The sequence below is a fragment of the Xiphophorus couchianus genome, chromosome 7, assembly GCF_001444195.1.
Source record: "Xiphophorus couchianus chromosome 7, X_couchianus-1.0, whole genome shotgun sequence".
NCBI lineage: Eukaryota > Metazoa > Chordata > Actinopteri > Cyprinodontiformes > Poeciliidae > Xiphophorus > Xiphophorus couchianus.
Genome location: NC_040234.1, coordinates 20,001,371 through 20,029,282, shown reverse-complemented (window position 1 = coordinate 20,029,282; position 27,912 = coordinate 20,001,371). Strand labels below are relative to the sequence as shown.

The following is a 27,912-nucleotide window of genomic DNA, read 5'->3' as shown; positions in this document are numbered from 1 at the left end:
TGTTACGAGCGTTAACCATAATTGAGGGAAGAAGACAAAAACTGGGTGGAAATGGTTAAAAACTATTTTGTCAAAGCAGAAGACACCAACAAGGAGAAAGTAAACAAAAGTATTCTTCTTGTAGACTGATTAAGGGACATTGACAAAAAAGATAATACCTAGCTACCAATCCTTTTATCTGTTTCTGCCATCTGCCACATAAAAAGGTATGCTTAGGTTGGAATTTCCAATTTTTGTATGCAAATGCTTTCTATGCGTAAAATATGGGAAACATATTCAAAGAAGTAAGGATGGATTCTTACATACTGTATATACGGTTAAAGCTGACTGTGGGAGTCTTTGTAACAATGTGCATATGTGTGAGGGAATAAAAGCCTGTGTGCTGAAATGCAGTTATTAATCACTGTGAAAGCGTTGATTCATCTGTCGTGGTGGCAGTTTGGAAGATGGACTCTGTTTACTGCTAAAGCTGTTTGAGGGGTTTTGGGGGGCAGCCATCAATCTTTTGGCTATCTTCAAAAGAAGCCAATGCACAAGCATCAGTTTCAATCACCTCCCAAGGCAGGTGGTATGGTAAGCTCCAGCACAATAGTTTTCTTTTTTTTTCCCCCTTCAATTCTTTTCTACCTCAAGGTTATTTTTTCCTTCCCAGGGGAGCAATGTTATTAATGTGTCTTATCATAATAATAATAATATTTCCTAAAAATACATACTGCACCTTGCCCTTTGGCTCCCTTGCTGTTTAGCACCTCATGTTTCTAATTAGCATCTTCAATTAACCCATTTTAATTGCCCACCATGAAAAGGTGGAGAACCCTGGCAAGTTGGTGCCACAGGGAGATGTTTTGTAAATGACTAGTATAATGTCAGCATCTAAAGAAAGGCTTGTACTAATGGACTTTCAACCTCATCCCGCAAATATGCCCTTTATATAACACTAGCTGGTACAGGTTACACAGTTAAAAGGCACAAGATAAAGCATAGGTGAGCATGTTTCATAGTTCAAATTAGGTCTATGCCAATGAACTACAATCAGATTTCATTTTCCCCTCCTCAAACACATAACAAAATAAACAAAAACCCCTACCACCTTTTTTTAATTTAATTCAGTGGGGTCATGTGTCTCTTCAGAAGTCTAATGGTAGCAGTTAACTGTCCATTGCTCCCTCTTCCTTAATATAATCTGTTTTCTTTCATAGCGGTGTAAAACATTTAATGACTGTGTTGTTCTGATGTTTTTGGTCAGTCTAGATATGTTAGTTAACATAGATTAAACACAAGTAAGAGATACTGTATATTTGCCCATTACTTCTACCAGACAAAAACAAACCATTCTTCTTTATTAATTTTAAATTACTGATGTAGTGACAAATACAAGAACATTACTTGAATTTTGGTTGAGACTTGCTTTCTTTGCAAAGCCTCAGTAGTCCAGTTCATTCTCACAGCAATATTGGCCCAATAATGCAGTCAGCACTTTAGTGTAACACCACGGGAGCTCCCATGCCCTCCAGAAAGATTGAAATCAATTGGAGTTGGATGGTGTTGGCAGTGCAGAGTACAGTCAGCACAGTCTAGGGCTCTGTTTGTTAGCAGGAGAGGTCTGAGAGGTCAACGTGAGCAGCTGATTTCCCCAAAACTGTATAGACTGTGGTTTCTTTATTCTCCAAATTCCGACTGAAGACCACTTACCTTCAGCTCAGAGAAACTTTCAAATGAAAATATTAACTGATTTCAAGTTTGAAACAAATTATATTGTATGCGCATGTCTGTGGGTGTATTTGAGGGTGTTGGGTTAAGGTTCCTTTGGGGCATATGTGTTGGGTTCAATTTAAAAAAAATCTTTATTGGTATGGATTGCATATGAGTATAACCAGATTTTATCACAGTATTGAAGTGTAAGTCCTGGAAGAAGATACTGCAGAACATTGAGTTGTAATCCCTAATGTAAACCCCACTCTGCCTTGAGAAGGTACAGAAGAAGTCTCAGTTGACAAGATCAATTTAAAATTAGTTGCAGGTACGCCTTTCCACTAGAGATGGGCATCATTTGAATTTGAACCATTCTGATTTCGGATCTGATGCATTGTTTCAATTCTAGTTCTTAACGAGTCTCAATTCTATTTAGACATGGGGTCAAAAAGTCTAAATGGTTTAAATTAGCAAGCTAATCAGAATGGCTTTTTGACCAAAGTAGTCCCAACTTTCCAATAAATTAAAATTTTATGAGCTTTTTACGTTTTATGAGCTTTACATTAACATTTTTGACAAAAAATTTTCAAACAAGTATATAAATATCAAGCATGGCATATTTCTATCTAACTTAAAGACGACACCACAAAGCCACAGGCTTCAACTCTGCATTCGATCCATATTTCAACACATGTCAAAACGTTTCATTAACAGCGTCTTATTGTTTTGTCCTTACTCTGAGGAAGGTCAGATCTCGACTACGGTCAATGCTTGTAATCTCAAGGTTGCCCATGACGACTTCACAGTTCTCGTAATATTTTCTCAAGGTACGATACTGCTGCTCCAGGTCCGACAGAGTGCTTAGCTTGTTCTCCGTGCCAGCACAGACTGGAAAACATAAGACAAGAACAAAAAGATCATATTATGTCAACTACAATATACTTTGCATGTAAACTTTAAAATAATAAAAAAAAAGCTGTAGGCAGATTCTTACTTGTCCAAAAATATATATTTGAAAAGTAAATACAAACAACAGCATAAGGAAAAAAACATCCATTCAATTGAGTGATAACGTTATTGACTAGATTTGAGTAAAAAACAACAACTATTAGATCAGAATAATACATCTAGTGAAGCACACAGTAGCTGTTTAGTCATGAAAGATGTCCCTCTGCCCCTTAGCAGCGTACCTTGGCACCTCAAGTTAGATATAATCTCTTTAATGACCAACTGGGTTGCTCATCTGACAAGTAATTAAACAGGAGCAGTTACACCCATCAGACACCTTGCACACCCACAACACAATCCATCTGCCCTATCAGCTGGCATTACAATGTCTTGTGTAAAAAGTAATGTTTGCACAATATATTCAGACCGACTGTTTTTTTCAATCTGTCTGGAAAAAAAGCACATAAAAACTAAAATTGTCTGAAGCATGACTAAAGTCAGGTAAATTATTTCAAAACAAGAATAAGTCAAGAAATTGCCTCTAATGTGTTAAAAACTTCCACATTGCTTAACGGTTTAGAAGCAGCATTGCAAAGAATGTTTCTTTATGATAGGCAGATAGTTTTTCGAGAGTGTTCAGAAGATCCTCAAACATGTTCTCTGCCACTAGTGGGTTTTTTTTTTTCCCAGTAGCATGTTTCATAAACTCACAGAGCTGTAGGCTAGGTATGTCAGCTAGATAGAGTTATTCAATTTCATGAAGTAAAATTTTCATTTGCATTGCTGTGGCAGTGTGGTTTCTCCCATACACAGTCTCTTGGTTGACAGCGAAGCCTGCACTGAGGCAGAGGGGTGACGGGCCCTTCCATGAGTCTTGTCACAGTGTCACCTTTGAGCTTTTACTCCTCTCTTTGAACACCTCCACCTTGAAAGATCTTTACTGATGCTTTGCATTTTATACCAGATCCATTCTATATGCTACCACGAACTATGCAGAGCTCTCAATATTTATTATTCTCTCTCTCTCAGTTCAAGCTGAGTGCATATTATCCTTGCACTTGCAATAATGCAGACCAAACCCATTTAACCATTTACTCAAAGACACATCCACACACACACACACACACGCAATGTGGCCAAAAAAAAAAGAAAAATAATATTTTGAATTCCATCTGGTTTTCCCTTCGCAATTACACAATAGATGCATGTGGGGGGAAATAAGAAGATTCAGCCTTGGGGCAACTAAGGCTGTAAAGACAAATGAGATTGAGTTTAAATACTTCCACATCGAAACAGATATTAGATAAGTGGAGCCAGTCCAATGTGACCTGAACAATACCCATATGAACAGGTACTGATTGGCTTTGTTGTGCATAGCATACCGTGGTGCTCAGGAATGATATATGGCAGACCTGGGTGTTTTCAATAACAGTTAGCGTGGGCTAGAAGGGGAGCGGGTGGAGGTAGAGAAGGGTCATAAAGTGAGGATAGGTGTAATAAACTGTTATTGCACCCTTGGGGCAGGCCACTGAAATTAGAGGAAGGGGGCATTGTGGCATGTGATGTCTGCTGAAATTTACTTTTTACACCCATATGCTTCCACTAGTATGCCCTTAAATGACAATTCCACCTATATGCAATATGAATATGGAATGAATGTTTATGTATAACAAACAAGAGTGAATATTTCATGTCAAATGCCCCTGTTTAGTCAAATATTTCAAAACTACCTCACATATCATTTGAATGTAAGATGTAGTATAAAGTTTTTGTTATTTGTGAAATCCTAGTAAATAGCAGATTAAATTGTATGGTAAAATTGATGGAGTTTACAAAAAAATCTGATTTCATAATCATACAATTTATGCCATTTTTTGCTTTCTTTCTTATAAAGTCTGTTTTACAACAGAATAAATCCGTCTTAACATGGATGGTAATGTTTCTGGAGAGATCTTCAGTCACTAAATAGAAAAAAAATATATTAGACAATTGTATCTTTTATTGGAGTGGGTTTTCTTGAATGTTCATCCCCAATTAAATAAAAAGTAATGGTACTAAAGAACTTCTATTTTACTGTCATTCCTGCACTTTATATTTTATATTTATATTTATATTTTATATTGTATTTTATTTTATTCTGGAGTAACCTCATAACATTGGAACCTCAAAACATTGTCCTGAGCCATATGCAACGAAATTTCGTTCTGTATACACCCTGTGCATGCAAAATGATAATAAAGTCAGTCTAAGTCTATGTCTAATTAGTACTTTTAAAAAAAATGACATTTTCTAAGCCAACGTTTCTTTCTGTCCATACATTCAAGATGCTGTCTATAAACATTACCTATTGTAATGTTTGTACTGATGCACCGTTGGGGATGAGTATTTAGCACAATAGAATAGACTGGTCAAATTATAGAAATTTGAGCTTTGTGGTGGTATAAGGAGATTTCCTTTAGTATCCGAGTTGAGACTGCAGCCCAATATATATATTTTTCCATGTTCAAAGTTAACCTTTACGATTTTGAACTGTTAATACAAGGTTTCTAACAAAATGTTAGTCCAAAGAGGTTGTTGTCACTGGGGATGCAACAGGATATTCTATGCCTGCCAACAGCTGTTGAGTTCAAACTGGGTGGAAAAAAAACTGCAATGTTTTTAACTTTGAAGTGAAGTTACGAGTAGACAATTCTCCCTTGCGGTGCAAAGTCTGCTGCCTTACAGCAGGTTCACTGTCCAGGGTAAGGGTTTGTTTTGTGTTTCTGATTTAAATAGAAAAAATTAATAAAGTTATCCTGCATTTGTTTTCTTCTTTGAACCAAAACTATATATGCAGATGAAGCCAAACTACTGTGACTTATCCTTAAGTTGTCATGCAAGCCTTGAGCATTTTTGAAGTAAAATTCACAGATCCATTGATGTATTTACTGTGATGTTTTTCTTTGTTTTTACAAATTAAAAATATAAGTTTCACTAAACTTTCTTAATGTGTATAAGTGCAAATTAGCTGGCATTTGAGAAACTTTAACCTTTGCAACTAATCTGAGGCTCATTACTTATAAGTTATCATACAACAGATAAATACATGTGGTTTCCAATGCGTATTTCTGCAATTTCCAAATAAACTCTGAAATCTAAGTTGACCGAACTTGAATCCAGGTGAAAGACGTCATACCCCACTATGTTTCCCTTTCATCAGAAATGCAATTGGATCGGCCTACTGTACAGAAAGACAGTGCAAACTACACTTAGCAAGAGAATCATTTTATGGACTATTTTAAGACAACAATGACATTAGTATAAAACATACACTAAAACACTAACAAAACATAGAATTACCTGCAAAAACACAATCTACTATGATCTCTGCATTCAAACATGGTAGCATGTCACCACACTATACTAATTGAATTAAATATCAATTACTGAAGCCACAAATAAACTGTGTATTACTGCAGGTAACACTCCCTGCATTACATGTGGCAGCTGTAAAGAATTTTGAAGATTGATCAGGTAAAGAGCTTGTAAAAACATAAAAGCAATACACCATACATTCTTAAAAGCTGTATAAGTTCTTTTTCATTTTCCTTGTAATTTTGCATAGCTCTTTAGGTTTAAATACACTGAGAAAGTCACTGAGGTTTAGTTGAGGAAATACTCTTTATTTCATTTAGCAAAAAAAAAAAAGCATTTGTGGTGTCTGTACAATATGCAATTGAAGATGTTTGAATTGTTTAAACTTTTATAGTCCTGACTCTTAAATGTCTGCTTGTGAGTCACTAAAAATTGGTAAATAAAAGACCTGAAGTTGCATTTCCCCCCGTCTTAGTGCATGATGAAATCAATTTGTTTCCCTGCTCAGTATGTTAAACCTGAGCTTGTACATCATGGTAAAGGTTGTATGAATTGGTCTCTACCGTTTATAATGTTCAGCTTGCTGACTGAAGATGACAGACTGCTTCAAGACCCTGAGTCATCAGATGTTTAACATATTGCAGAGGATGCAGGAACAGACATCAAGAACAAATGAATCTTCACATATAAAGCCCGTAGTTGTCCCATAAAATAAAATCTATCTTGATAGATTCCACTCTTTTCTTGAATATTTAAACCTAGTAGTGTCAATGAGAAGCATTGACTTTGTGCTTAAAAGATTTGCATGACTGCAAAAATTGTCTTAAAGTGTATACAGAAAATATTAACCAAAAGGCAATAGATTCAGACACTGCCTATTAATAGCTCAGGAATTTTCAGTGGTTGTAGTTAATGAGATTAGGAGTCATCAGGTTAAAAAGTGTCTAAGTGAATTTATTTGCTCTAGAAGGACATAAAATATTTTTGACGAAAGTGCTTTGACGTAGACAGCTTGTGAGAAGGGAGATAATGCAAATTGCATATTTATCATATTGACAGATAATTAGAGTGATAGCTCCCATATATTTCCAACAGATAGCCACTATAAACGACCAAAATTCATCTATCACTTTGACACTGTCACTAGACACAGTCTGTTGTTTGTGTAAAATAAATAAACAAAAAGCTTGCAAGAACACTAGAGTGGCCCTGAGCCGCATTTTCATCAATTTTAATTTCAGAAATATCTTTATCAAGATTGCATAGGCAGTACATTGTCCGGATCTGTGGTCACAGAAAACAACTCCATCAATACTGCCTTGTGTGATTATTGAGTGGCTATAAAACTGGCAAGTCTCTGAGGTTTATAAGCGCCAGCCTGTGAAGCCAGTAAAAGGTCATCCCAATCGCTAGTAACTGACTGAATTAAATAAAGTTGCAAATGTCACTTACATAAGTAAACAGTGTCAATAGATGAGTTTGGCTAATGGGCCAATAAAGCAGAAGGATCTTGTTAAAATCAGGCTGAATCATTTTTTATGCATAGGTGTAAATGCCATATTTTTTGTCTGTCATGTTGGAAACAGTGTTTGCGGTCAGAGCAGTCCATTGTCCCCTAATGTCCTCCAGATGAGCTTTGGTTGGTAAGTATGAGTTACAAGCCACTGCCTCTGATGGTAATCATGCCCCAGATTATTGTCCATCTGTTGAGGAGCTTAATAAGCATCAAAAACAATAACTAGATGACTATTCATAATGATAGCATGGTCCAATAACACTAACCTCTCGCTGCCCTCCGAGCTCCAGTCACCTAGTAACATTGCTGTGGCTGCCTCCATATGGTCTACCACAAATTAGCATTCAAAGTCTTACTTATGCAAACATTGCCAACACCTTGTGACAGTTTTTCACTGAAGATAACTTTGTTCGGTTTGCATGACTTAATTGCATTATGTGTATCTGATATACTTCAAGCTATTAAGCTAGCCGTGGGTATGCTCAGCTCAGTTCATGGTGAATACCATAGTTTGGTCTCACTTCTCTACAAACTACAGTGACAGCACATGAGCTCGATAAATAAACCGTATGGTACCAGTTAAGCAGCAAAAGACTGAATGAAAAGCCTTACCTTGATAAGATTAACTAAGTATTTGAAAGGCAAAGTTCAGAATAATAGAGAAGCTCACAGCTTCTGAATGAATGAAACCAGTTTTCTTATTTTGTACTGTTACAGTTCTTTGCAAAATTTATTAATATATTTTCACATTTTATATATAGTTTCACATTTTGTCACATTACAAACACAAACTTCTTTGTAACAGTATGAGACAAATCAGCACATTTAGAAATGCATACAGTAAATGTAGTGGATACACGCTTTTCAATTCTCACAGAGAGACAATAATTTGGGACAAAAATTTGTGAATCAACATTAGCATGGGTACAGACATGATGAATTGAGGACACCCTATTAAATAAGCGCTATATTCAGATATTTTCCTGAGTTTGAATTTTGGTTTTCATTTGTATTTTCATCACTTCAGATTGTTATTTTATTAAGGAACTTGCCATAAACAGTTACAATAATGAACACAGAGAAATTACGGTAAGAAAGGTGTTGCCATATTAGTTTATTCCCTTGTGTTTAGTTTCCCACTTATTATATATGCGTGTGGTTGTGAATAAAAATAAAAAATAAAAAAAATCAAAGCAACAGTAAGGTATCTGTTTTTTTTGGGGGGTGGGGGTTCCTCGCATGTCATCCTGCCAATAGATTCATGCTATTAATTTTGAACCAGTCTCTCATCCTGGTCAAGCATGTGATAACAGTGGAGGGGACATGTCAAATGTCATAAAAATATTTTCATAATCAGCTTAATTTTTTTATTTATTTTTTTTCCAGAATCCACACTAGGAAAGACAATGAATAGAAAAAAGGCAATTTTGACATAATGAGCTCAATGAGTTTGGAATACTTTTCTCATAAGGATTTAAGTGACAGAAAATGCCTGTTTTACTCATTGATATTTTGATCTCTGTAATTTGAATGTGTCTAACATTACACACATTAATTGTGTAATTAATTACACATTAATTGTGTAATTATAGCATGCATATTTCTTACGCTATGTAAGATATATTTCCTGAATCTCAATTTCAAGTTATGTAGACTCACTCAGGTCTTTGTCTTCTAGTTTGATTTATGAATCTCACTTATAGGCAGGATAAGAGTACATGTTCACCTACTCTGTCAATGTCAGGCCCCACAAAAGTGTTAATGCTTTCTCTAATTGAGACACATAGACAAATCAGGCAAGAGGAAATCTCCTGAGATATGATAATTATTAATGAAAAGAATACATAGGCAGAACATGTTTCGCTCTCAGAGCACACCTAGGTTGCTATCTTAATCTTGTTTTTTTCTAACCCATTTTTAGACAAAAATCTATTCCAGATAACACAACAGGCACATGTCATGTCATAGGTGGTATTACTGTACTTGTCAGTGTAGACAGTTTCCAGATTAACTTTCATATTACAGGGAAGGTGTAAAAACATTTCACAATAAAAATTTTAAAATAAAAATGTTATATAAATGTCCCGAAAAACAAATCCCAACATACATGAATATGCAGAATGGACATCACTAGCACACAAGTTAGCCAAGTGAAGGCCTCCTGGGATCTTGGCTTTGCTTTGCCTATAGGCTTCAAGTGTTCCTGCTGTAAATGTGCGGCATCTCCCACATTACGTTTTCCCCATTTTTCTTCAGAATTTAATGAGGCCAAAAGAAAAGGTTGAGAGGTGTTTCTTGTATGATCAAAAAACTGTATGCAATATAGAACAAAAATATTGCACTTCTCTGCACTGCATTGCTCAAAGAAATGTGTTCTGTGATGCAATAAATTCTGTATAGCATTTTATGGTACTTTTCCTAAAGCTGCCACCAACTGCTATGCATGTTGCTGTATTGAAAACACATAGAATACTGTTCTAAACATGAGAAAATAAAGCAGATTTTGTGGAACATGAATTTTGTCAGACCTTTAAAGCATGTGTGTTGGTTTTGATGAACTCCTGGATTGATAATAACGCTGTGATGAGGAGTGTGGAATTTGCCGAGTGCAACTATATCAGGATTGGGTAAACTGAATAGTTGTAAAATTAGCGTAATTTAATTTAACTTGATTTCATATCTGTAAATCAAATAACCATTTGGGAATAAAATTGCAGAGTTCCATAAGTTCCCCTATGAGTTCAGCATATAATTATCTAATCAAATGGTTAGATAATTATATGCAGAATAATCAATTTCCCATTCAGTTTCAAGAATCTGGGATGCCATGGTGAGTAGTTCTTTGTCAGTCATGACCACTGCTGGACTGCAATTAGTATTACTTGTGAAAATAAATTGTTTGCTTAAACAAAATGCATTTGTATTTAGAGGCTCTGCTAAAGTTTTAACTTTGCTAATAAAAACATAAAGCTTGATGCTTATTCTCTAAACTTTATTTTATTTGTGGTTCATGCTCCAAGCTCAAGATCACCAAGGATCCCGTCATAATCAGAATTCTATTAAGGTCCTCAAAGGAAAACAATGCATTTTCACTATTGTCTAAGTGTTATCATAATGACCATAAATTGTTTAAATATAATTCTTGTTTTTTATTGCTCTTACTGCAATATTCATATGGTTATTTTATGATGGCTTTTCAGTCTAAGACCCCCCAAACATGCCCCAGAAAGAAGGAAAGAAAGAAAGAAGGAAATAAAAGCTATTGTTTAAATCAGAAATCATAGTATGTTTTAGGAAAAACAGATTGACTGCACTCTCTTTCCTTGTATCAACTATCCATACAAACAGTTGGATTCACTGCAGGAGCTATATACTGTACAGTGTAAGAACTAAGAGGCTTCACCACCTTGCTGAAAGGCCCCCCAAGGGAAGTGGATGATGAGTGGAAGAGTGCAACTCCCAGACTTTATTTTGCCTCCAGCTTGTTTCCAGTCAGTCTGGGGATAAGAACTGGTAACCCCCCACAAACCTGGTTTCTTGCCCTGGGCTCCAACTATATATTTTTTCCTCAATCTCTTTCTCTCTCTCCCATATCTCATCCTAGCTTTTTTTTGTCCCTCTGTCACTCTTCGTTCGGGTCATGGTTTGGAGGCCTCAATTCTATGCTATGGGAAAAAATAACTAATTTCATCATGATTATTTTTATTATGATTATTGCACCATGATGACACTTTATCAATTATGCTAGCAGGCCATTCAAAGTTTTACCCCATACCCTTCATGCCTCTAGCACTGAAGAGTTTCAGTCCCCCACGTGTGGTCCTACACATGAATCTTAATCTTCTTCCCCAAACAGTTGCCATCAATTATCCTGCCTGCTACTGCTGCTAACTCTTCCCCTGCCTCCCATTTTTCCATATTAAAAGAAAACCTTTTTCTTCCTTCCTTGTTCAGACCGAATATCTTCTGTCGTTTGCCTGGGAAATGATTTCTCAGAAAACTTACAGTCTCTCCGCTTTTCATATGTAAAACATATGAATACAGGCATGTCTATCTCTGTTTTGCAAATGTGCCTTTTAGTTTGCATATAGTGCTTTCTATTCTGATGGGCTGACTCTGCAATGGGTGGCTAAAATCTACTTTTACCATTGGAGAAAAGAATTGAAAGCGGCACGTCACATTATGAAGAATAAAACCAATGTATCAATTTAAGAATGAAAGAGATGTATTGGCATTGGTCTTTGAATATTATTATCACAGTGATATTCAAAGTTTGTCTTTGAAAATAAATGACTTAAGACAAATAGTCTTTGAATATCACCATTGAGTATCATTATTATTCAAAGATAAATAATGAAACATGCAACCAATTCTATAGCTAGAATAGAGATTCCAAATCACAACCAGTTCACAGGACATAATATCAACTCTGTTAATTCTCAGGATATCATTTGAGACCATCACCTGCTCCATTTCAATAGCTTGTTCTAAAAGTAGATACCACTAATGATATTCCGGTCAAAACAGGTCCGTTATGTGGAGTAGGCCGCTGTAATTCCTGTTGCATTAAGTTGCAGTTGTCCTAATTCATTTTAATATGGCTTTCTTATACAAAAACAATACCCCACAACTTCCCTGGTGCTGGTGCATACAGATTTGAGACACTCAAAGAGCAAAACCAACATCAGATTTTATCAAGAAGGAAAGTAACTGTGATGGCCTCAACCACACTTTGGTCAAATTAGTCTACACTCTCACTGCATTATTATATTTTGTAGTTAAAACGTATTTTAGAGATGTAATTAATTTATGTAATTATACCTTACAGTGATATTATGTAGCACACGTACAATAACATGATATGGTTTTTAAAATGTTTTAAAATGGGGAGTTGGCTGCTTCCTATCTGGCTAAGAGGCATTGCCAGGAGCTGATGACTTTAAAAGCACAATTTCAGATCTGCAGGATCAACCATGTATGTCCCAGCAATGGGAGTATTTTAGGTTTAATAAAATTAAACTTAGAAATTATTTGGGATGAAGTAAAAACAATGTCTTAGTTTTAAAAAAATATTTTTTGTGACTCCAGTTGCCATCATTCAACAGAAGATGGACAGGAAGAAGGCACTGAGGCAAAAGTGAAAGGCATGCAGCAAATGGCCCGGGTACGGTGAATCAAACCAGGGGTGAGGACTGTAGACTCTATATTTTGTATGTATGCCATCAGCATAAATCAATATTTGAAAATGCAAAACAAGTGATTGTGTAAGGAATGTAACTTTAACATTCCCTGTAACATGTCCATAACAGTCCATTTTACAACAGCTGCAACTTCAATTATAGCATGTTTTTTTGTTTTTTTTCCCACAGGTACATCTGTTTCTTTTCCTTTTTCAGCCAGTGATGATAATAATAATTGTCATTGAGAAGAGCACATGTACGCAAACAGGTTTAAGTCATCCTACCAGCAAAGACAGGATAGTTTACTCTATAAATCTTCTAGGACACACGGACAACAAGAGATATTCAGACAGACTGCTGCAATCATAATTTTTCATGTATAAAATAAAACTGTTGAAATCGATCACAGTCTGTTTGCTTGACAAGGAATACATACAATGAATTATCAATGTAGCGTTTCAAACTACTGAACATTTAGGAACCTGAACTAATATGTTGAGCCTTTCTGCGAGGATTTCAGCAGATTTTGCTGCCTAGAGGCATTGCTCGCGGGCAAAGCTTATGAAAACACAGAGATTCGAGTTGTTAAAGCTCAAATAACCCTAAGCACCTACAAACCCTTTGTTGGAAGTGTGTCTGAAATCAAATGCACTGTTTTATTAATTCATTCATTTTGCTGTTTGTTAAGACATGCAATTTAAAATGTTTATTGACCTAGAAGTTTTATAGCTGTGTCACATTTTAAAATAAGAGCTTTAATAAAATAATATTTCAGAAGTAGGAAAAAATAATTCCATTGTGGAAAATAAATAATTGCTCAAAAGGATCTACAGAGCGTCATGACACTCGTTTATACAATGCTTAAAAAACTGTTTAACATTATTCTTATAATTACTATTAGTTTCTGTGCCATAGCACACCACAGAATAGACAAAAAAAAGCACCTGAAATGATTAAAAATATTTATCCACTGATATTTGTTTTCCTTATTAAGAGTGCTCAGTAAAAATGAGGAGCAAATTAACGTCTATGTTCTAACAGGGAATCTTTGCACCATTCATTTTAAGTTTAATTATTTTTATTGCACATATGTTTTTAATAATACCCAACTATGGCTATGCTGCTGTCCCTGTCACCTCTGTTGTATTTTCAGCAGAACTGCTCATCTCTTGCCTAAACAATGGCAATTTAATTTAATGCTTAGCAGATGTCTGTAAGACATGCACAAAACACTGGAAAAATATATGCATGAGAACAACCAGCTGGAGAGAATACAAGTCCAGCACTAAATTTGATCTATGTTCTTATTTCAGAAGTGTGAAAACATAAATTGCATTTGAAAAACTTGGTACAAGAAAAATGAATACAATGAAAAACATAGCAATTTTAAAGTGAATCTGAAGATATGAGTGTACATACACTTCAATAAAAAAATCAATTTTCTGTTACATTTTTCCCTTCAAACATTTTAAACCACAATACGTAGTTATATTTAATACTATTTGTATGCATGTGTAGTGGAGTAAGTTTAAATAATGGGAGACTACATTATATCCTTTCTGCTGAAAATCTGATAATTGCTTGCATTTTAACTGGTTGGAGTGCAGCAGAAGGAGGGGCTTGCCCAGAGTGTCATTCCCACAATAGCGACAACTGCGTGCATATCTCAAAACTGCTGTCTCTGCTGTCTCAAAACTGCCTCCATCATTCCGGTGCCGAAGAAACCTCAAGTCACCTCTTTCAACGATTACCGGCCTGTGGCACTGACTCCCATCATGATGAAGTGCTTTGAAAGGCTGGTAAAAGAACACATCGTCTCCAGACTCCCCTCCACATTTGACCCATTCCAGTTTGCCTACCGCCGTAACCGCTCCACTGAGGACGCTATCTCCTCCACCCTACACCTGAGCCTGGCTCACCTGGAGGAGAAGAACACTCATGTGCGGATGTTGTTCCTGGACTTCAGCTCAGCGTTCAACACAATCATCCCACAGCATCTGGCAGAAAAACTGGGACACCTGGGCTTCAGCACCCCCCTGCGCAACTGGCTGCTAGACTTCCTCACCGACAGACCTCAGTCAGTCCGGATCGGACAACACACCTCCGATGTCATCACCCTCAGCACAGGCTCCCCTCAGGGCTGCGTCCTGAGCCCTCTGCTGTTCACTCTGATGACACACGACTGCGCCCCCAGGTTCGCCACCAACCACATCGTGAAGTTCGCGGACGACACAACGGTGGTGGGCCTCATCAGAGACACAACGACCTGGACTACAGAGAGGAGGTGGAGCAGCTGGTGGACTGGTGCAGAGACAACAGCCTGATCCTGAACGTCGACAAGACGAAGGAGATGATTGTCGACTTCAGGAAGAACCGGCCCAGCCACGCTCCACTGCTCATCAACAGCTCGGCTGTGGAGGTGGTCAGCAGCACCAAATTCCTGGGGGTGCACATCACTAACGACCTCACCTGGACTGTGAACACCACGTCTCTGGCCAAGAGGGCACAGAAACGGTTGTATTTCCTGCGGAGGATGAGAAGAGCCCACCTGCCCCCGCCCATCCTCAAGACATTCTACAGAAGCACCATAGAGAGCATTCTGACCAGCTGCCTCTCTGTGTGGTGTGGAAGCTGCAGCGCCTCCGACTGGAAGAACGTGAGGAGAGTGGTGCGGACAGCAGAAAGGATCATCGGGGCCCCCCTTCCCTCCATCCAGGACATTTCATCCCAGCGCTGCGTATCCCGAGGCCGAAATATCATCAGTGACCCCTCACACCCCCACCATGGACTGTTCTCCCTGCTGCCCTCTGGAAAGAGGTTCCGCAGCATCCGGTGCAGGTCCACCAGGTTCCGAAACAGCTTTTTCCCACTTGCCATCAGACTGCTGAACTCTTAACTGGACTGCACTTAAAATCTGGTCTCCACTTTATACCTTGCACATGTACAGAGCTAAATAACTTATATTTTACTGTCATTCCTGCACTTTATATTTTATATTTATATTCATATTTTATACTGTATTTTATTTTATTCTGGAGTAACCTCACAACATTGAAAGCTCAAAACATTGTCCTGAGCCGTATGCAACGAAATTTCGTTCTGTATACACCCTGTGCATGCAAAATGACAATAAAGTCAGTCTAAGTCTAAGTCTAAGTCATATTTATATTTCAGGATTACAAATGTAGGCATAGTGATTAATTATGATTAATCATAGTGCTAGTGTAATTAATTGGATTACATATTTTAATTGATTGACAGCACTAATATGCATACCTTTAAGTATGCTTGTTTAAATATTTCTGAAAGGATTATTAAAAATAGGCAGACCCCCAGTACAAAGAGTTGCAGTTGTGTAATTCTGAATCAAAGAAGATGTGAATGATTAGACTTAAAGAGACTAAAATCCAGTTTAAGCAGAATTCAAGTTTGCATAGATTCAGCAATTACTGTTTTAAGTGACTGCTTATCATTTTATCAAAAATGAGATCTGAATTTGCAATAACTCAGGATTTGTAGACCACCAGCTGCATGAGAAAGTTAGTGCCAATTATCAGTGACATAAAACCATTTTGCACTTAAGAGTTTTTAATAATCTCATGGAAAATAAAAATCTCTTCTGGAAATAGCACAACTTTCAGTGATTGATTCAGTTTTTACCCTACAATAAACATATTCAGTGACTTTTAAATAATGTAGACATTTGTTACAAAGTTTTGCTTTGTAAATGACTAGTTTGAATATAGAAATATATTTTCTTATTATATTTGTATTTAACTATACACTTTTAATTATTTCCTATTTAATGTATGGTTAATTTTAACTTTAATATGATAAGACAGCCAGGGCAAGATGCAAGACTTTTAAACTGTAATTAATAATACATATAACAAATAAACATGAGCAAGTGGATGTCTTTTTAAGTTTTCTGGTTAAGTTTTAAAAACAGCTGAAAACACAACAAACTAGTAGATAAATACTTGACTAAATCCTTTCTCAGGCAGAATCTTATTTCACATCATCTTTAATAAATTAATAAATTAATTAACAACCAATTTATCAAACATGTCAATGAAATGCACATTGCTATTTTCCACATGTCATTTTGTGGCTCTGTAGAGGGACGCCCTGCAGCCTAGGATAACAAAAGCAATGCAGTTATGACAAACCAAGTCCCTTCCCTTACTCTTCTTATTCTACTAATGTGTCATTTATTAGTAGCTAGTGTGCCAGGAAGAAGCCATTGCTGATGCTTTGGTCAAAACTACTGCAAATTAAAAAAAAATAAATAAACTGTGAAAAACGATAAAAATTATTCCTTAAATGGGCAGCAACTTTCTTATGTTGCCACATTTACACTTTGTGACTACACTGTTGAATCTATATATAATAAAATAAAAACATAAAAATATCAAGAGAGAACAAAAGCATGGAAAAGTGCAATTATGTAGTGCTAAAGTTAAAAATGTAGAAAAATGTACTCTGAGTGCTTCATAAGTTTAATTATTTATCAAGGTAACTAAATTATGGAAATGTAGAATGAATTTCCTCTTTTAATATAAAAGTTGAATCCAAAAGCTTCAACTTTCCACTAATACAGCAACAAACAGCATGATCTCAAGTTGTATTTTGGGGGCATTTATAGAATAGGCATCCAGATAGTAACAAACAACTGTGAAATTGAAAATTGACAAAACAATATAGTTTTGATTAAAACATTGCTAATAAAAAATGCAAGAATGCAAACCTAAAAAATACAAGAATATATCAGTAAATCGGCTAACAAGACCCACAACTCAGGTGGGAAACTATGGCCTTAATCAAAGAGAAGCAAAGAAAATCAAATTGAAAAATTGGCATTTTAAGCTCTGTATTTCTTTCTCTTGTTTTCAAAACCATGCATAATTACTATTTGTCTATCACAAAAGAATTTATTAAAATACAATAATGTTTTATGTTGTGTGATGACCGGATAAATGTTAGAGTATTTTGTTGAGGTACTGGAAGGGAGGTTATCTGACAACCATGTGGCGGTTCGAAGATTCCCGGACGGCATGAAAATGGCCTCTGCCACACCCACAGAGAGGCTCTCCTTTATCAGCAACTACAGGACTCACAGGAGCACGCCTGGGTTGACATTCACATCCTCCTGACTTTTATTTTTGTAAAAAATGCTTCTAGCAGGGTTTAAAATGGTTGCTGGTCTAGTATCTCCCAAGTCTTTGTTATGATCACCCAACCAGGAAATACCAGGTTGCAACATAAATGATTTTGTATGGCACGGTAGGTAGGAAAAACAAACTTCTGACCTGGTTGTGAGTGATTAAAATCAAAATTTATTCTTTCAAGAAAAAAAAATCTTAAAGCTGCTGTATGCAACTTTTAAAAGGATTTTTTTTTTTTGCATTTGTTAAAAGTGTAACTATAGTAAGTGACAGAAAATCGGTTAAAAAAATTGAGCTCCTCCACCTTCTTCCAGTGCTTAAATTGCCATGTGTAGAAATGAAGCACATGGTCAAAATGAACCAATCAAACCAAGAAGCACGATCTTAGTACTGTCAGTCATGATTGTATATGCGCTGCTGATCCCATGCCCCTAGCCTTCTCTAGGCTACTGCTTGTTCCTCAAAGTGGAGACTGCCACTAATATTCAGGCAAGTAACCATGACCATCAATAACGCTGGTGGTCATGACAGCGTTACCAATCACAGTCTTTCTGCGATTGATTGTTTCTTACTGGGAATTGTGTATTTCTGCAGATAGCAGTAGGACCACTGGGAGAAGGCGAAGAAGCTTCATATTTTTTTCACAGATTTTCTCTCTCATACTATACTGTCACAACTTAGGGACAGTAGATGAATATGTAAAAATCGTATTTATAGAAGCTACATGCCGCAGCTTTAGAGCCAACTGTAATGTCTTTATGGTATGTATCCTCTTGATAAAATGAGAAAAAATATTCATAAAGGCTAAATTATTGTTGTTGTTTGCATCTCAAAATAAATATTTTCTAACCTATATACATATCCCAAGAATTATATTTCATGCAAGACTGTTTTTGTAATACCTTTTTTATTTAAAAAAACAAACAACAAAGAAAGGTTTTGTTGGGTTTAGTGGCCTTTATTTGAGAGTAATCAAATAGGACAGGGAAGTGGGTAGTGAAAGCCTGATAACCTTTACACAGCAAAGGTTATCAGGCTGGGATTCAAACCCACGACTGCTGATTCGAGGACTAAGGCCTCCTTATATGGGTTGTGCTCTACCCCTGCACCACCACAGCACCCCAAAACAGCATAATACCCAATTCAGACACTAATTGAAACATATTTGTTTTCACGCCTAGTGTATTTTGCAGAATATTTTAATTAGCAATCACAAAGATATAGGCAACTGTGTAAACAGGGGACACAGCAGAGTGGAGAGATGAAAATGATGGATTTTAAACAACCGGGTCTATCTGCATAAACTCCACTGTCCACTGAACTCAAATAAATTCCACACTCCTACACCCTCAATACAATTTTTAATTGTTTGTATCACTAGCAGGTCTACGTGTTTTTTGTTAGAATGTGTACACAAGGCACCCCCTCAGTCATTCATTATTTAAGCTCTGCTGGGCCGTTGGGAAATTGTTTCTACCACCCCAATGGAAGTTGCTGCCTAAGAGAGCTTGGTATTAATTTTCACCAGCCGCAGCTAAGGGACTGCAAGCGAATTCCCATGGCAAACATATTTGGCAGCCACACTCATCTGCAGCACCTTACAAGACTTATTGAATATTAGAATGCAAGTATTTTTATATAATGTTTTTCTCTGCTAGCTCTTGTTGAAGTACTCAGCACAGATTTGAATATAAAAGAGATACTGAGAAAAAAAAGTCAAAACACTCAAGAAGTTTGTTACGAAGTAGATATTTTTTTACTGAGTAATAGGCTAATGTAACAATCAGTTCTAAATGTGCTAAAATAAAAGTAACTCAAACATCTTTTTACTTTTCTATAGTGCTTACTACTGCCCAAACTCTTTTTACAGCATTCTGAATTATTTGTTGTTGATATTAATTTATAAAATATTTAAAATCTGAGGGTGTGTGAAGAAGTTCAACAGAACTCTACCCTGCACAATAACTACCCTAAAACTCAGAAAAATGCAGTGAATCCACCAAGCATGCTTGAGCATTAAGCAACAGAAAGTATTAGACCAAATCAAAGTTCACATCTTACTCACAGTGAGATACTGTAAGGTTTCTGTTTCTTGAAACAGTATGGTGGGACAAGAAAAATGTCAGCCACAGGGTACTCAGATTTGTGAATTACTAGTTTGGGGTTAAACTAAATGAATTGATCTTGGGGTAGTTTTATAAAAGGACAAAGTTTTATTGGAGCAGAGGTCAGTATTTCTTCTCCTTGATTACTCTTCTGACCCTGATGTCTCCAATTAGAGATGAATCTAAACCCCTCTGAATGGCTTAATTCCCCTTACTCTGTTCCCTTTTGTTTCTCATTGTCTGCCTATCATCCATCTGCTGTGATTTTCTTTTATAGACGTTCCATCTTAAGTCCCCTATAAGTGAAAGTGAGCAAGAGAGAAGATCAATTCTTTCTCCCCATCAACAGTCAATATCCAGTCAATGCCAGGAAAAGAAGAGGAGTCAGGAGGAGGTTGATGTTCAAGGACATGTCACACCTGAATCTCTCTTTATATTTTACTCACCTGTGATAACATTGGTATTGATATGAACTTGCCTTTCATCCAGTGAAAGGGGATGTAGATGAATTAAAGGTCATTATATTTATGAATTGTTTCTGCTGTGATGGTTGTGCAGAGAATCCACCCTGTCAATGTTAAAATACCCTTAACAAAACAGCTAAATCAAATAAGTACTGTATACTTGTCTTTAAGTAAATGTAACGTACATACAAGTAGGGCTGAAATAATTCCTCGAGTGATACCTCGATTATTAAAATTCCTCGGTGAAAATTTATCTGCCTCGAAGCTTCGACGCACACCGTGTTCCGGCCGGGTTATTACTTGAGCTGCACAGTGCTCTCACTTCCATCTGAGTTGTTGACGAAAGCTAAGTGTTAGCAGCATAACGTCCAGTTTTCAAGTTCGGCCTTGGAAGATTTTATTGATTGACGATAGCGTCCGGGTTTTTGTCGTTTTTTGGGGGACCAATAAGCATCCTTAAAAAGACTGGCGCGATGCCTGGAGTACGGCAGCTTTTCTCTTACCGGAGCTGCATTCTGGTGGCCGGTGTTCAGAGCGAACGGCGGGGAAGAGCGCTGAAGGTGGGCGGGCGGCTGTGCATTAGATGATTAACATAAGTGTAGCTTAATGGACGAACCGGAAAATGTATTTCATATCATCCTGGTCTCAAGAAATGGGTGGCAGAGAACGTTGTGGCGGCACATAGCTGGTAGATGTTTCTGTGTGTGATGAACAAAGGTGTCAAATCCCTTCGCTAATGTGGACGCAAAAGCTACAAATATTTGGGCAAAGTGAGAGTTAATCTGTTAAACTCAATGAAGATGAATACATAAACCAAAAGCTGGAGTATAGACATTTTTTATAAGCGTATTTGTGAGCCTGCCTCTTTATTATTGAATTTAATATAATTTCAGATTTTTGTATAATTTTTCTTCAGGTTAACTTAGAAAGTGAGCTATTATTGTTACAGGTTAATTTTCTAAACTACAGAAAAGTTACTGTTAGCTCAAATGTGAAAAACAGCCCTATATACAAGTGCATAGAATTAAGAACTGTTCTTTCTTAAATTACTGTGTAAAATATGTCATAACGATAGAGATAGACTGTATTTTAAGCACTATTTTGTTCCATATTTAATATTTTTTTTATTTGTATCAAGCTCATCTTATGTATGTTTTGCATTAAAATTAAAACTGTTTCAAGTGAAACAAATCAAATACAGCCACCATAGATCTCAGTGAAGATTTGTGGGTCACAGTGAAAATTATCAAAATGTGGCCGTCACGTGCATAGAATTAGTTTGGCAGACTTTGTAAGACAAACACAGACCCACTGATGCAAGACAGAGAGCTTGTTGAGTAATAACTGCACAACAGCACATACAAGTTATGCTTCCTGACACATAATTTGATTTTAATGAACAACAAGTCACAAAGAATGAAGCTCAAAAAGCCTGTTTGCATCAGCGTCCATCTGCAGGGCTGGGCTAATAAAGAGCCTGGCACATAGCACCTGGGCAGGCAGAGGAGACAAACGTGCATTTAGTTTAATTCAAGCACACAGCTCCCTCTAAAAACCAGATGCACGTGCAAGTATAATAAATTCTACATGTATCTCTATGAAAACCAGTAAAAAACGTAAAAAAGGTGTTACATGCAGAAGAACAAAACTAATTAGCAAATTACATCTGTCCTTTAGACTCAGTTTTTCTTTCAGTCATGGTTATCACTGAGTTTTTATTTTTAAAAATCCATATAATCCTTTTATATGTAGTAACAAGACAGTTTTAGGTGCTTATATTAACTCATGCAACTCTGATACAGAAGCATGTTAAACTAGTAGCCAATGTATATCAATATCAACAACAAATCAAATAGGGTTCTGGTTAGAGTAGCTGTATGAGAAGTTTTGTATAGAGCTTTTAAAAATAATATCAGGTGAACATTTAATTTTTTTTTTCTTGAAATCTCCTCATAGTCAGCTCAAATCACACCAGCTCATATTATGTATATTTCAACACTATACTAGCCAAAATGATCGTGATAAAGGTGACCAATGAAAAATTATGTAATGTAAAGTGTTAAGAAAATCATTAAAATCTGATATTTGAGAAATTTTATGATTCTTTGATGATTATGTAGAAATGTATATGCAGAGGTAAGTAGTAGCTTTTTTCTGACATTCATACTGCACACTGTCATCCATCCATCCATCCATCCATCCATCCATCCATCCATCCATCCATCCAGTTCACAGCTGAAAAATATTTTTTGAAAAAAGGAAAAAAATTACCTTAAATTAAATAAGATACAGCGACGTCATGTCACCCTATAAAGTGTACAAATATTTGAGATCTTCTAGGTATTTTGACACATGTTACCTACATTATCTTCTCTATCTGAGTTTTAGAAACTTGTTGATCAGAACAGACAATGGATTGCTCAAATACTTGCACTTGTCTGCAGATGCAATGATACATAGATAATCAGTGCTATTTAATGTAGCTGTCGAAGGTCATAATTTTATTCATGATTATACATATATTTGTCTTTTCATTATTTTAAATGTAAAACCACACAGGAAAAACACAACCAATTTCACAAAGGCTGCTGCTAAAGGATTTTACCATCCTGAAAAATGAAACAGGTGGGCAGTATCCGCCCCCTGTTGAAATGTCTGATTAAATGAGATTGATGAAGAAAATGGGTAGAGAGTAAACAAGAGGAAGAAAAGCAGCCAAACTACTCATATGATTCTGCCAAGTCAGCCCAGCCAAGCTGTCAGAGGCTGGATAGTGTTTTCCATGAAGTGTAACAAACACCATTCTAAGAATCCTGCATGCCATTCAGTGTGCATGCATGCATATGTGTTTATGTGACTGTAGAAGTCATGTTGCTGGGACAAAAATCCGTTCATGGTTTGCATTGGGTTTGCATTTCCTTTTCTAATGAGATGAAAAAGTCAATGTGATCCTTATCATGTATTTTTTTTTAAATATTCAGATCTGATTTAGGTTACAGTAAGTAGCTGCTATAAACCAAGTTAAAGTTTGATGGAACGGAGTGCTGTGGTGGTGGAAACGTGCCTGTGTAGGGATGTGTGTTATCCACTTTAATTGTCAAAGACTGTCAGACGTTACCAATCGCATATCTGAGTCACTATTTACATTTCCACATATGCAAGCGGACTCAGAAAAAAACCTGTCTTCTAAAAACACACTTTCCACCTGTCACAGTCTCTGCGTCTCCCACTCTAGCTCCCCAATCACTCACCCCCCTTCTGCTGCCGGTGGAGTCTGTTTTCTCTCTCACTCCCAACCCAAACACCCCCACACAGTATGTAAACAGAACAAAACAGTACTGTATTGCATGCAATCACCCAAAGTGACAGTTTTTCTGATTATAACATGAAGCGACTGCTTGAGTTCCAGACATGAGATCGTGTATTTTTGACAGATGACAACTCGCACATAAATTCAGGCCCACAAACTCTTTTACCAGTTGGATATAAGTTTAATTTAATTATGACTTCAGCAGAGATTAGGACTTTGTAACTATACCGGTTCATTCTAATCATATATTCATAGGTATTTGTCTATTGCAAAAATTATAAAATACAGCAAAAATATGAGGTAAGAAATTATTAAATAAATTAAAATGAAAATTGCCTACAATTAATTTAATTATTTTTAAACTTTGAGAGCTATTTTCTCAGAAATTTTATTCTCAGACGTTTGACATTGTGCTTAAAAAATGTCAAGGAAGGACACTGGGATCTGAATAAAAGTGAAACACTCGGTACTACCTTATGTGTTTGGCTTAAATTGTACACTTTTTATTTTATTTTTAGAGATAACTGAGACTGAACTACTTCACTAGTTTCCTGATCATCAGAAAATTACAAATTAATTACATCTACTAGCACAACATTAATAGGATTGATATCATTCAATCATTTTCGTTGCAGAAGATCTACAGGAACAAGTAGCCAAAATAGTTTTCATGCAAATACAAGCACTGAGGACAAAAGGACATTCCACCAGATGCAGGACTTTCAGTGCACAGGATGACATGAGATTGTGCTGCCTATTTTACATGCATAAAGAGGAGAATAGAAAGCCATCCCTCCCGCAACAGAAGTGGTGGTGTGTAACTGTGGGTGTGGCATTTGATTATGTGGCAAAGCTGTCATGTTGCTTTCCCATTTAAATTGCATCTCCTCAGGGGGAAACACTTGTTCGTGTGTCTGCTGCGTACAGTCACGGCATGGCAACCTCGATCTCATCAGACAGACGGGCAAAGGGAAACGAAAGAGAAATGGGTGATTGTAGCCAGTGTAGGGCTGCGTAAGTGGGATTGTTCAGGCTTTTTTCCCCTGTTCTGGTGTGTGCTGATGCATACCTTTTGCATAAACGCCTAAAATATGCCAGTGAGTGTGTGAACAATGAAAGTTTAATAATACCAACTCCCAGCATATGATTGCAATACATCATATTGCTGTGCTTTCAGCAAGTTTCTACATTCTTGAGTCAGTGTGGAAAGGTTCAGGTACATATCACAAAAAGTATTGACCTTTCTGCCCGAACGCTGTCAGAACTTATAATCATGGAATTAAGTGAATTAGAGGCTGGCAAGGGCATTTAAAATGGTTGAGGGATGAATATGTGAAAGAGACTGTAATGAAGTCAATGATGCGAGAGTAATGCCCCATCACCCGGCACCAACAGCACCTCTGCCACACACACACCACCTAACTCCTCCCAGCCTGCTGCAGTACTTCTGGGCAATGTGGCAGAAGACATAAAAAAATTCAGCACATCCTTTTCAAGGACAATTAGACCTTTTACCCATTCGGTATTCTTATTTACGGATCTACACAATTCGCACTGAATCAGATTTAGTAAAAAATGGTACACACAAACGTAAATATTGCAACCCTTATTTTACCATGCTTGGCATTTCCATTGTTTTCCGTCATACACAAAAATATGCCTTCCTGCCATAAGAAACAGGTCATGATTCCTCTTTAAAACATTTACTGCAAATATGAAAATCAATGTTAACACTGACTCAGAAACATAGAGTAGTTCTGCAACATGCTGAGGTAAATGACCTGTACAACGTACCATCAACTCTGATTTATAGTTAGGATGTAAGAACCATGCAGCCTGTGGTATCCTTCTAATGACAGTAATGAAAAAGTTTTTCTTAAGTATGTTTAAAAGACCAAAAGCTTAGCATCCAAACTACATTTTAATTATTGGAAAAAAATCTAACTTGTCATGTGTGAACTGAACGATTATTTACTCTGTACACATTACTTAAAATATATACCTTTTTAAACAATCATCTCATTTCACAAATCCATGCATTGTTTTGTCCCATGAGGTGGAATTAATGTCAAACTCATAGTATATATGTATATTCAGAATTGTTTTTGTTCACAAGAAATTATACAACCCACAATGGAAGGAAGGGAAAAAAGAAAGGTGACAATATTTGTGTCACATTTTCTAATACTGCCATATTATTTTTGAAAAACCGTGGGATTGTTTATTGAAATTTGAAGCCCTTTTTTATTTAGTTATTTTTGCTTTGTTTTGGAATTTCTTACATAAACACAACTAACAAGGATGATATGCTGTTTTAATTAAAATTATGATGCAGCATCAAACAGAATGCCCAGTACCAGGCAGCAACTTTAAGTTATTACACTAAATTTTCATAAGAAAAGACAAGAACTGAGAGACATAAGCCATTCATACACTCTTATTCAGTTTGTGTACTCTGCTGCAATATATAAAATGCATTAGAAACTTTCAAATTCTTTTGAAAATGTGGCTATACAAGTTAGAATGTCACTCAGATATGAATTATATGTTAAACACCCATGAAAGCCAGATGTTTCTGAAAGCTCTCTTCAATGATGAATAACAACAGCAGTTATCAGGTCTATCCTACGTCAAAAGATTAAATAATCAGCAAGAATGTGTAACATCCATCAGATTATTATGCTGTTACACGTGTTGAAACTCAATTTCCACTATTTGCTCAATTGTTCCTTTGTGGCCAGACTGACCTAAGCCAGATTAATGAACAGCCTTAACAAATCTAGTATAATAAAATAGAAAGAGAGTTAAAAGAGTTTTGTGCTTGTACTGTTGTCTAGACTGAAAGCTTCTCTGTCATCTCTGAGAATATTTGATTAGTAATTAAAAGGACAACATTGCTCTTGTCCTTTTAACTACCGAAAGTAATCATGTGGAGCGACAAGAAATAATTCTCTTTACAACAAATATTTGAGGGAGAGAAGTGCTGCCTTTAGGGCCACCTTCTGTCTTAAGAAACTTTAAGTGTAGCTATTTTCTCAGCAAAGTTTCATCATGGCCCTGAAAGAGAAGAAAAACCCATGGAGCTTAGAGAATGGAACAGAAAGTGGTGACGAATGAATCAGCCTTTCCCTTGGTGGGAGCAGCTTGTTTTTTAAGCTCCGTCTAATTGGATTAGCATGTAACCTTCCCCTTCCTGACTTCTCCTAGTTTTCTTTGTTAAAAGTAGTGCTTGATTCATGTGCCACTTCTTGCTTTGCAAAGGGTATTCCAACTCACCACAGGACGTTTTTGTTCAGCTTCTTTCTAAAACAGAACCATTTTAACACACTGCAAACGAAAAATGGCTGGGAATCAGAGATCATTTCAAAGATTACATAAAGAACAATCCTTAGGCGTTCAGTATATCTTGCTGTTTTATAATTGTGTAATAATCTTGAGTAGAGGGTATCTGTTGATCACTGCTCATTTGGTTCTTTTCTGTTGACTGAGATTTCTGAAGTATTTTTGGTAAGGACGAAAGTTGGCATGCAAATCAGGTAGTAGACTTACAGATTCATTGCTGTGAAACATTTAATTTAATAAATAAAATACATGTTTGCTCTTTTCTTATATGCCTATTTGATTACCCCTCAACACAATTTAAGTTCTCACAAAATCCCTAATTATAAAAAGTTGTTTGTTTTCCTCTGCTACAGTTACATCACAAATAGAGGAGACACAATGTTTGACTAAACAATGCACTTATTGATCTATTTTCAGTTACGGCCAAAGGTTTACTAACTGTGTCCACTCTTGGTAAGCTGCTAGAACATGTGTCCTTTTCTTCCAGGCAGTGGGGGAGTTGACTATTTTGTCGATGTGAGTAGAGATACATGACTTTTTCTAATCCAAGGTTCTTCTTTTTCTGGAGAAGCTTTGCTCATTTTCTCTTCCTGCAGGGACTCAGACCGAATCCAGATCTTAATTCTAATCCAAGGTTCTTCTTTAAAGGTTCAATGACTTTCATTCACTGTCGGTCAGACATTCATGTGTTTAGAGTCCCTCATTTTGCAAAAGAGCTGTCTGATTAATTGGGTTCTTTGCCTCTGCACCAGGCTTTATAAGTTAACTTGGTGGCGTAAGCAAGACCTCCGGTGTGTGAAGACACCCTCGACCAATGAGATCACATCACGCTCAGG

The 27,912-nt window shown here is 36.5% G+C and overlaps 1 protein-coding gene across 2 annotated transcripts in view; it reads right to left on the bottom strand.

The window, feature by feature from the left end:
• The window catches only part of erbb4b (erb-b2 receptor tyrosine kinase 4b), a 280,695-nt gene that overhangs the window by 142,899 nt on the left and 109,884 nt on the right, over positions 1 to 27,912 (bottom strand). For both annotated transcript variants that reach the window (XM_028023799.1, XM_028023797.1), the window contains exon 2: positions 2,429 to 2,580. In XM_028023799.1, the coding sequence (XP_027879600.1) occupies positions 2,429 to 2,580 (152 nt within the window). The remainder of the gene's footprint in view (positions 1 to 2,428; positions 2,581 to 27,912) is intronic.